Source organism: Catharus ustulatus, chromosome 3, assembly GCF_009819885.2.
Source record: "Catharus ustulatus isolate bCatUst1 chromosome 3, bCatUst1.pri.v2, whole genome shotgun sequence".
Classification (NCBI taxonomy): domain Eukaryota; kingdom Metazoa; phylum Chordata; class Aves; order Passeriformes; family Turdidae; genus Catharus; species Catharus ustulatus.
In genome coordinates, this window is record NC_046223.1 from 97915232 (window position 1) to 97927413 (window position 12182).

The following is a 12182-nucleotide window of genomic DNA, read 5'->3' on the forward strand; positions in this document are numbered from 1 at the left end:
GTCCTGGTCCAGTACCTGACAAACAGTACCTGCCAGGGATAACCTGTGGGTCAGTACTCGGGCCAGCCAACAGCTTTACAAAACTAGAGAAAGACTGAACAAGTCAAAAAGCTGATTCTAGTTTAGAATAAAGGTACCATCCGAGGAATTGCATCTCCTTTTATGGACTGGGAAAGCCTGGATCAGCATGAGGAGTCCTATTGAAGGAAGACTGTTCCAATACATAGCTCTTAGTATTTGTTCTGTTGATAATGAAATTATATTAAACCACAATTTCAATTTAATACTTTAACTTCCTTTCCTCCAATTAAAAACTGGAAAGTTAGATAAATGTGAAACAACTGCTAAGTAATCTCCAAAAATTTTACCAAATGATGAGCATGCATATAAGAAATTTGACTTTGGGGATTATTTAGAGGCAGCACCTGTCAAGTGTTATTTATTAAAAATAAAATTACTTATTAAATCTGTTTACAAATGTTGTGTTATGAAAGACTACAGATTTTTGAACATGCATAATTTACCGTTTTTCATCTTCCACTTGTATTCCAACGGAGTGGTATTCCCGTAGGCCTCTGCTTTCAGTATCTGAATCAGTTGCTGTTTCCACCTAATTCAACACAAAAGATACATCTGCAGAGTGAGCATTGACAACTCAGCACAATTTTACACACACTCATTCAAAATTAATTGCATATTTCATCTCTTACTGCTAAGAAACACCTAGCAGAGTAAAATAAATGCAATAGGTATTCAGCCTGGTATTATTGTTTTGGTGTTGTGCTTTATTAAAGTTTTGCACAAGTTCTTCTCCACTATGTAATTCCCTATTTCAAACCCAAGCAGAAGCAATTACTCTGTTTGGTGGAATCAGGGAGTAAGCTTGGTCTGGAAGGGCTGTTCTTAGAATGAGGAATCCACAGGGTAACCTCTTTTTATATTATTATATATCAGTCTCATTATAGCCCTTGATTTACAAAATAAAATAAAATCTCAAGTAGCCCCATAAGCTTGCAAGTGATAAAAAGAAATGGAGCAATGAAATTTTATCGACAACTGTGTTGACAAATATAAAGCCATTAAATGACGTGAGGGATACAGCAGAATGCCCTATCCCACCTTTTTTTAATAACACAGTCCTGAAAATGCTGTATCAAGCAGGGAATTTATGCAGTTTTTATAGCATTCCCATCTGAAATACACTTTCCAAAATATATTCACGGTAGTTTCCTTCAAGACTGAGACTTGAGTTTGCAAGTTTCTGTGGGATTTTATATAGCACTCCCCACCACCACACCACCCCCAAGTCTTTGACACAGACAGAGCAAGTGCTGCAGTATGCAAATTATATTGAATCAAGGGAGAGGCAGGAAGAAAGAAAAAGAGTAGAACTGACTTTTCCTTCTGAATGATATTTTCACTGTTAAATAATAAAAAAACCCAGTATGAACTAGTTTTTCAGTATGCACACTCCAGGTGTGAATTCAAAGAATATATCTGATGATAAGAGAAGTTTTACCCTGGCAGCAGTCACAGGCATCTCTGGAAAGAGCCTGATGGTCTTTGCAGCTGTGTCTCAGCTGCACAGTCCCAACCCCGCCTGGTTTCTGAAGGGATGCAGGGACAAGGTGGGAGGAGGGTGGGAAATGTGAGTGCACATGTGGACTATACTTCTTGAGGAAGGCAGTTGCTGGTAACTTTTCCTGCCATCTTTAAGCTGTAGCTCAGTGTACATTCACACGGAAGGGAATTCCAGCCAGCAGTGAGTACATGTTCATATTTACCTGTATGTGAGTCATGGAGATGTTAATGAGAACAGCTAGTGCAGGAACCCTTCAGTAAATGTTAACAGCATGCTTGAACTGCACAGTATAGCACCAGGCTCAAGTGTGCTAAAATGTCTGGCTATCAGTGTGACAACAGTCCAGAAAAGACACATTTCCCAGCACTTCCCTTTATTCTGCATAATGTCTAGGGAACAGTGCATGCTACCATCTGTTTCCACCCTTGCAGCTCCATGGAAGTTTACTGTATTCATTTTGATGGTCAGGGCATTGAGGAACAAAAAATAACAGACTTGGTAACAGTCTCTGGAATGTGATATTGTCAGGATAAAAAGAAAGATTCCTCGTGACACTGACAGTAAAAAAAAGCCCTCAACCACAGAGGTAGCAGCTTAGAGGAAAAAAAGCCAGAACAAACATGAAATGAGAGGTACATTGGTTTCCTAGTTAAGGTGGATCTTGGCTGCAGCATGAGTGAGAAGCTGCAGCTGCTTGGGGGTCACAGTCTCTGAAAGAGCATTGCTCTATGCAAAGCAGCCATGAGGTCCAGTTGTTAGCACAAAGAGATGTCTATCTGTCAGGAAATGCAGACTTATCTACAGCAAAGAAGAGTCCAAAAGAGCCTTAAATAACAAATTCTAGTCTAAGTGAGGGACTAGGCACTCACCTAGTCCTTTCAGGGATTTGAGGAGAGCTGCATATAAAACACATTAATTTCCTGAATTAACTGGGCAAAGAATGAGATACTCATGTAGGCTGTTGTGGGGGAGCAGAGAGGCAAGTTGCAGTTGCAGCTTTGATTTCTGAAATGAGACCTCCATCAAACATGTGCGGACAGATTTTGAAGAGTCAACTCATTCTCAGGGGTAGAGGAGATGATTGAGGAGTGACCTTAAGACTGTCTACAGGTATCTGAAGGGAGTGTATCAAGAGGATGTTTCCAGGCTTTTCTCAGTGGTGCCAAGCAATAAGACAAGAGGCAATGGGCAGAAATTGAATACAGGAAGAACTCCTTTACAGTGTGAGTGACCAAGCACTGGAACAGATTGCCCAGAGAAGCTGTGGAGTCTCCCTCCATGGAGATATTAAAGAACTATCTGGATGCACTCCCGTGCAATATGCTCTGGGATGACCCTGCTTTAGCAGGGAGGTTGGACCAGATGACCCAGTGTGGTCTCTTCCAACCTGACTGATTATGTGACTGTAGTGAATAAGAGCAGATAACACAAAATGCTTAGCCTGTGGCTAGTGGTTGCACCTGTAGGAGTGCTAGCAGGAAGATGATGTTCGAGGTGGGGAAACATTTTCTGGAGGATGTTGTTTGATGTTGAAGTCCATAAAAGCAATTGGAGTGATGAAGAAGTCTAAACTGTTGCTAGGAGCTATCATACTGGGGTTCATCCCAAAGCAACCAGTCAGTCTGAGTTAAATCACTTAATTCAAGAACAGATTGCTCAGAAGTTGTGGGTACCTTACGTCTGGAAGTGTGTTTGAGGCCAAATTGGATGGGACCCTGAGCTCCCTAGTCTAATAAAAGGTGTTCTTGCCCATGGAAGTGGGTTGTAACTAGACGATCTTAAAAGTCCCTTCCAACCCAAACTATTCCATAATTCAATTTTATTTTATTATTCTATTGGACTGGGTCTGAAGGAGAAGACCATCAGAATTTCTTATTACTTCTGCTTGTTGATCAAGTTCCTTGTACTTGGTTGACTGAACTGCAACTGCAGATGATGGTGTCAGTGATGTAGGCACAGGCTCTACAGGGTCACAATCCTTAAGATTTGAAAAAGGAAAAGAGGTTTGTGGGTGGCCAGACTGAAGAAGCTGAGCAGATGGGAACAAAAGATTTATCAGGGCCTTCTGCTTGCTCACATGGCTCAACATGGAAGGATGTGCCAGTTCAGACCTGAGACAAAGCCAGAGGGATGAAGCCAAGCTGCCATCTCTGCACATGTCAGTCTTTGCTTTCAGCCCTTTTCAAAGCACTGCACTTCCTACAATGAGTCATATCCTTAGGATGACCATTTTTATATAATGTGCTCCTTAGTATCTAGGGAGTGAGTCCCAGGGTATGAGGTGCAGGCCAGGTTCCTGAAGACAGAAATAGGGTAAGGACATTCAATGGTATCATAGCTGTGGGGGTAACATATAGCTAGTAACACTCTGGAGGTGAGCAGTGGCCAACGGACAGAGAATAGACTTCTGCTTTCCACAGAGATGGCTCAGCAGCTCAGACACAGTGTTGTTCGAAGCATGAAAGTCCAAAGACATAAACAAGGAAAGGCACCCATGGAGAATATTAATCGGTCCATCTTTTTTTTTTTTTTTCTGGAACAAAGCAGGCAGACTTTCAACACGCACCCTTCTTCCTTATTGCATATCAAAAACATGCCTGCTTTGCCAGCTACATTGGTTGGTTTAGTAAGAAATGGCAGGTCTTCTTTTGAACTCTGCTTCTGATGTGTTGAGGCAGATTTACCTTTTATATTTGGAATGGGTTGGTATCTTTCTATTGATGCAATACATCGAGAAGAAGTCTTTTTCATCTATCTGTTTTCAAGTGTTTTCTTACTGGCATTTCACCTGGAGATATAATCCTGAGTAATTGACTCAATGTGCAATTGATACCTAAAATTCACAGGCACAAATGCAATAATATGCTCTAAAATTTTATTAACAAATCAGAAAAATTATGATCTAGATATCAAAATAAAAATGATATTACTTATGTCTAAATACAAACACTTGCCAAATTTTCCTTCCCTCCAGCTTGACAAAACTGACACTAACTAAATGACCTGATGATTGCCTTGATATTTTAATGCTTTCATTTTCTCACTATGCCTTGTAACAGCAGGAGAATGCCAACTTTTTGTGTGTGTGTGCAGGCAAAATCTAGCATTGCAAATATTTTAACAATCAACAAAATGTGAAATGGAGGCAAATAGCAACACAAGTAAAAGTGGAAAATAAGATAATAATTTGCCATCATAAAGAAAAATAATGAACAAATAAATTACATTGCTGTATGACAGATATTATAAAGACTTCTGCTAGAAAACAGCAGGAAACTCTTTCATCCACTTGGCCAGGCTAAACTCAAATGAGCAGGGAATAAAAAGTAATGCATTTGATTTGATTGTGTGACTCTTGAAACTGAAGTAAGTTTTACTAAAACTGTTTTTATATTCCTCGATGCATTATTGTTTTTAATATTTACATGGATTCTAAAAACCTTAATATTTTCAAATTGGCTACAGTCTCAATAAGGCAAAATAATGTGAAAAATTTTATCTTGATATGTTTATGGTGGAATCTCACACAAAACAGGAAAGAAAAAATAGGCAGTCATACCAAAAACAAAAGTTCTCTCTCATTGCAAAAAAAAAGAGCTAAAAGTTCCTTAAAAATTGGCATTTTATTCCCTGTAAAATGTTGCTGTATGTACTTATGTCCATAGGCTTATAATATTAGTAGCAAATATAATGGAGCACCTTGAGATTATTTCTGTTTTATCAATATTCCTTGTGAGTCCCTTCCAACTCAGGATATTCCTTGATTCTGTGATTCTAGGTCTTACCTTTCACAAAGACATAACTGTCCCCCTCACATTCCTTGCTGCTGATACAAGGAGCAGACAATACTATTAATCTCAGAGATCAGTCACTGCTGACTGACACAGCTCTAAATTTGAAAATTAAGTATCAGATACTAACACTGCCTTGGGACTATAGGATCCACAAGTAAATTATACGAACACAAAATTATTTGAATAAATGCAAATCACTATTGCAAGTAACTTGCTTGTTATAGTCAATTTTAGTGTGTTTATAGGTACTAATTCTAGCAAAGAATGCATTAACTGAATTATTATTTCAAAGTAAGTAATTTCACTATTATAAGCCGCACCATTTTGCCTAAAATTTTGCTCCCACCCCGGAAATGCAACTTACACTCAGGAGCGGCTAATATGTAAACAATTTTCTGAAATTTCCAACCCCGGAAGTGCCAGCCAGGGTGCTGAGCCAAGCACCTGACAGTAAAACTCGGGATTGCGTGATTGTTACAAATTGGTTACTCTGTTGCGCGGCAGGTGGGGCCGGCTCCATGCCGGCAGCGCAGGGCGGGAGGGAGGCGAGGGCTCCCTCCTTCAGGCAGCCCAGCCCGAGGGAGAGGCGGGGGGCACTGTGTTGCCATCCCCACGGCCTGTGGGGGAAGCGGGGGACTCCCGCCCCCGCCTGCCACCACAGGAGCAGGCAGGTTCCACCCCCGCCTGCTGCCGCCGCCGGGCTGGGGCGAGCGAGCCTGGCAGCAGTGGTGGCCGGCCCCGAGTGGCCCCGCCGAGTGGCCCCACCGAGCTGGGCCACCCGGCCCTGTCGGCAGCCCCGAGCGGGCTGAGCCCGCACAGCCCCGAGCTGAGCCAGTAAACCCTGTGATCCCGTGATTCTGTTACTACTTGGCAACTTTGTTGCACATGAGTCCTCGCTGCGAACGACAGAGCAGCTTATAATCAGGTGCGGCTTATTTACGGACAAAGAACTAAATGTTGCCAACATCCGGAGATGCGGTTTATAGTCCATGCGGCTTGTAATTGTGAAATTACTATGTATACTATGCTTTTTAAGCTATTTTAACTACTCTAAAAGCAATCTTTATTTCTGTGTTGAAGCCTTATTCTGTTCTTAAACATGACCACTGCAACTGCAATAACATTGTAGCATCCTAAAAATTCCAATCTAAGTTTCTATGCATACTGTCTCAAAGGTAGACTTGAAGTTAATATATTCAATGCATAAGAAAACAGATTTTAACCTGTTGACTTTTGCTTTTCTCTCATAAACATCAGCAGTAAGAGTCCTTCAGGCCACATTATCTCTCCCCATGCAACTTCACTGCCCTCAATGGGTTTTCACTGCTGTAACCAATTTATTCTATAATTAGAGTTTAATAAACAATCTCACTGATGATGTACAGGAAGGGAAATAATTTACCCTTCCTCTCTTGCATAGGCTTCTCAGAGATAACAAGACTAAAATAGAGTAGAAAACACTACTTTTGACACTAGATCAAGTACATGTAATTGTGAATTCAGATAACCATTCTTAGGTATGGGGAGACCTTATTTGTATGCAGTGACTTCAAAGTAGGAAAAACACTTCAAATACAACTACAGTATGAACAGCTATTTCTTTCCTTAACTGATGGAATATTTTATCCAGCCAAAAACATACACTCTTTAAAAATAATTTTATAAACCCAGCAAAATAAACCTATACTTCCATGCTTGTGAGATTTTTTTTGTGTCTCACCATGGAGCTCCATTTTGCTACTCCACTACTTCCCAGCTGAACATCTGGACTACTCAAATATGCGGCATGGCACAGTAACTGCTAATTACCAAAAGCAGCAGCTTGAAAGCTTCCTCTGATCTTTCAAGAAAGGACTTTTTTACTAAAAATACAAGCAGAGTGTAGAAATGAGATTTATGTCAATCTTATAAGAGATTGTGGCAAGAAAATAATGTACACAGTAGAGATAGGTTTTTTGGTGCATTTAATGCCAAGTGGCAATTTGCTCTTAACCAATATATATTCACTGACTTCTCCAGGCAAAGGTCTTCATACACTCCTCTCACAAAAGCACAGTCTAACAGTCATTTTAGGAGGAGAATAAACAATACTTAATTCTGTAGCTTTGGATCATTTGTCCAAAGACCAGTGTAATCAATGCAAATATTTCTTTTGATTGCTGTATATACTCTCGAAGCAGAGCACTGACAGAGATGGCATAACCTAAACTGTACAAAGAAAATGTAGGTGCCTATCTAAGCATATTTAACATCTGGGTACCAAGTGCTTTGTGTTAAAGGGGAATTCTAGTTTGAGATTGCAGAATATCATGAACAACATTTTTACCATGCGACATGAATTATTTCATTATAAATATATATATATATATGTAATTAAATTATGCCGAAGATCCTCTTTTGTCACAAAACAAAAACTTAGGCAAGCAAGCTATTGCATTTATCTCCCTGGATGCAGCCTTTAATTTATAAGAAGGGTTTGTTCAATGCAGATCCTGGAGGTTATAAAAAACACGCTAGGTATTTTGAAGCGTGATCTTCTGATGATAAATGAAGATGACTGAGTCCATTCTCTACGCTACAATTAGTGCTTGTCTCCAAAAATACAACCGTGAATCAGCCTTCACACTTAGAACATTTGTTTTCATCTCATTTGTTTCCAGGGTTTCTGTTCATTTTGAGATGCCTAGATGTCTTTTAGAGAAGAAACAAAGGACTGCATGTTTTGAAGTATTGAAATAAATAGGAGGAATTTCTTGACATGTTTTCTCATATATTTCACATTCTCAATGCTTTTAATGTGAAATGGTTTATAACTAGAGAAGATTTTGAAATGGTAATCATTAGCATATATACCAGGGTGTGCAAAAGAGCGAGGAAAATCCTGGAAAATATCTTAGCAACAACCTTGTTCTGATTTAGTGCTTATTTTACTCTTGACAATCCCTACTCTCCATTTTAATTCACGTACTTTGATTAGTCTTTTGCTGTCATGATAGAAGACAGATATGAAGTTTATACCTACTAGTATTACAAGTCTTGTTCTTTCCATATACATATATTTTCAATTGCTGACTAAATTTTTAATCTCCAAATCAGCATTTTGAATTTCATTTGAATTCATAAGTCAGCGGTTTTTTCCCTAATGCCTATTGACATGCTAGACAACATTTGTCTTGATTTAAATATGGAAAAAATAAAAAATTAACCAAAACCCAAAAAGTCCCCAGCTATTTTCTGGAAAAGCTTAATTTCCAAAGCTTTTATTTTTTTGTTCAAAATTCCCATCTGGGATAGGATTAACATACCATGAGATGGATTAGTGTATCTGTGCTGTTGCCTGTCTCTGCAGACAGGAGTTACAGACGTATGGTAACTCCAGTGCTCCCCTAGGAGCTTGGGCTCTCTGTGCATGTGAACACCAGCCCTACTGGCACATGTCTAGCATGCCAGGGCTTTTTAAAAGGACTTGTATTCACTACAGGTACACTACACAAATCATATATGTCTAAGACATGGAAGCCCTAGGGTGGGTCCTTTGTATTTCCACTTGCAGTGGCACTGCTGGTCACTCTACCTTTGTTAATTCCTTTCTGCTCCTGTATGAAGCTCTCTTGGCAAACATTCTCCCATCAATGTGTTAAAGGAGTGGAACAGTAAAAAATGCACAAATTAGCCATCCTGATAGCAAATTAACTAATGCAAATCAATGCAAATCCAATGCATTACCCTGCCATGGCATGCTAATGAGAAAACAAGTCATTTAGTCAATCAAGGAAATATGCAAATAAAAAACATCCTTTTCCAAAGTACTTTAACACAGAAGTCTAAAAGAAATTAAATACTGCAACTGTACTTTGTATGCATAAATTACTATTTGTGTAGTTTGCAATAAGAACATTCTACCTTGTGTTTTTATTCTGTACAAACTTGTCAATAGCAATATAAAAAAATCCATTTCCTATTTAAAAATACTGAAGAAATCTATTTTTTGCACTAATGTGATGTTTGAAGCTTAGTGTTGAAAAAAATCCCAAGCAACTAAAATGTACTCAGAATACTGTTGAAAAGTCAACCTTATCTAATGTCAAATGGTACAACCAAGCAGTTTGTGTTTCTTGAAAGATAATAAACATCTCACCCTTCTAAGACCTGCTGTGGCAAACAGCATTTGCCTTTCTCCACGTGTGCATCTGAGGACCAGTGTTACAGTCCAAGTGTCAGCTGACAAGTTGCTATGGAAAATCCATTGCCTCCATGGAAATCATTGCACTAGTGTTTTTGTGGATTATAAGCACATATTATGAAACACAGCACACATAAAGAAGGGTCAGGACCCAGTGAAAATACTGGTCATCACCTGTAGTAATAAACAGGATCAAGCAATGAAATCAAAGTTCCAGAATTAATTGCTGGAATATCAGGACTGACCAAATCAAGGCGCCAACATTGATAAATACCCTATGCACAGCTGCTGTAAAGGAGAGATAAGAACAACACTAGACACTATTCCTTTCTGAATAGTAAGTTTCAGGTTAGGGGCTAAAAGGTACCAAAGATTTCTTTGCTGCTCCTTTGAACTTTTCAGTATTATCTTCCAAGTTCCTTCTCTGAGCAATTTAGGATACACTAATTACTTTGTAAAACACTTGAAAAGTAGCCAGGTGAATATTTTGCCATGGTTGTAAAATTGAATTTTACTTTTCTGTATCTGAAGAATCAGAAGCAAAAACTTTTATGTCAAGGAAAGGGACAAACAGCTTTCTGGCAAAGCTGATTCCTTCCCATTAGTCTAATGCATTATGGAACAGCAAAATTACAGCATGGTAAAATGTTAAACTGTAACGTTCAATCAGCAGCTGTGACATGCTTAACCCAAACACTTTTCTATGACTACATTATGAAATTAATGGAAACGCAATTATTACTTTTAAAGAAAATCATATCCTTTCTTTTATATTCTTGTATATTTCTAATACGCAGTCACTCACTGGGCTTTTTTACATGGACGATTACCATCTCAAGAACTATGTTGCTGTCTCCACAATACCTATGTCAAAATAAATGTCAGTTTCTCTATCACTAATCTAGCAAAAGTAAGCACAAAAGTGAACCCAGTGCTGTAAAAGTGGATATTCATCAGAACAGAAGCCTAAATTTTCCTCTACTTCTGTGTCAAAGGGCTTCACACTCTTTGCAAGTTCAACTTTCCAATTTTTATTATTACTTGGTATTTCCTAAAGATTTGAACAAATGACCATTTCTATCTATCTAGTAATTACCATTTAGCAGAAGAGATAGCAATCAAAATTTGCATTTGGAATTGTGTTACTTCATTTGCCTATAACAACAGAACTTGACTGAACTTTCCACACATTTTGTCAGGTGAAATAAATATTGTGGGTTTTGATGGACAAATGGAAGAATGCTCAAAGACTGTGTTTATTAGTGTTATTTTATTACTTGCCATCTCTAATTATGCTGTATCAACAGTAGAACATTTCTTTCTCTTTTTTGATACCTTCTTCCAAGCACAATTAAAAGGCAAGGGTCTTTCTTTGGGTAGACTACTTGAAGATTGAGTAGCTTTACCAAATTTTGACCATTTTCCAAGGTCAAAAGAGAAATATAATGGAAAAAGTACAGTAAAGCATTTTAAAGCTGGTGAAATTCTGTAAAAAAGACTGTGAATTCATGGAGGGAAGGAGATGAACATGCTGTCCACCTGTAGCTCTGCAATATAATTTTCATATCAAGTGTTAATGACAGGTAACCTCCCCAGAGATTTATTCATTCATTTTCTCTCAGGTACAGTGTATTAGCCAAAGACTTTTCTGCAGAGCTACGATGTGAATTGCAATTAGCGCTGAGCAGCCAGGGGTTGTTTGTTAGATTATTAGAGCAAGTGAAGCTGAATGACTCATTCTATGCTATTTAGGGAAAGAAGACGAGCAATTCATCACAGACAGACGTTAATGACAGACTACCTGGATCCCTATGGAGGAGCGTCGACTCTTGAGAAACTCCTCTGCTTTTGTCACTAGGATGGCCTTGTCGCTGGTGCGTATGGAGGTGCTCTGGCTGTCGGCCGCGTGGCGCTGCGCCGCCGCTGTCTCCAGGGCGAGGTTCATGGCCTTGTTGCTGTCCAGGCTGTCGGTGGAGTTGTACATCCCTCGCCCGTCCTGTGGCCATGGGGATATCCTCTGAGTCCGGCTGTCATGATACGCGTCCTGCGTGGATTCCGTGCTGCTCTGTGCCGTGACGGAGATCAGTGGCTTGGAAGTGGTACGAGGGGGTACTGGTGGTGGCGTTTTTTTGTAACTTGTATAAGTTACAGCTATGGAAAGAATTAAAAGGAAAAAAAAAATAAGCAGAAAGAAAAAAAGTAAAGAAAAATAGAAAGAGAGAAATGCAGATTAATCTGATGGAAACATGATGACAGAAATAACCTTAAGATTGTGCTACTTAAAACTTAGGATGGTGTGAGGTAGTGCTCTTCATGAACCTCACTATTATTTGCAAGTGTCAATCAGAGTCAGAAACATTTTATTACAGCAAGGAAGCAGGAAGGGGTGGAAATGGGAATCCCAAATTACAGTGAAGATGAAAGAGAGTTAGCAAGGATATGTGTGTTAAGGCTTATGCTGGGTAAGTACACACTGACGCTTCTGAGATTACAGTATCAAGCTCATAAAAGAAATAAAGGAAGATTTTTTTTCTCCCATTTTTGTCATCTGAACTGTGAGCTTTGTACAGATACAGTATATTAAGAAAGCAGTATCAATATACTGTAACAAAATATTATTCAA

The 12182-nt window shown here is 39.0% G+C and overlaps 1 protein-coding gene across 17 annotated transcripts in view; it reads right to left on the reverse strand.

Annotated features, from left to right (window-relative positions):
- The window catches only part of DLGAP2 (DLG associated protein 2), a 465971-nt gene that overhangs the window by 29174 nt on the left and 424615 nt on the right, over window positions 1-12182 (reverse strand). For all 17 annotated transcript variants that reach the window (XM_033054074.2, XM_033054084.2, XM_033054073.2 and 14 more), the window contains 2 exons: window positions 11361-11710; window positions 525-610 (listed from right to left, as the gene is read on the reverse strand). In XM_033054074.2, coding sequence (XP_032909965.1) covers window positions 525-610; window positions 11361-11710 — 436 coding nt within the window. The remainder of the gene's footprint in view (window positions 1-524; window positions 611-11360; window positions 11711-12182) is intronic.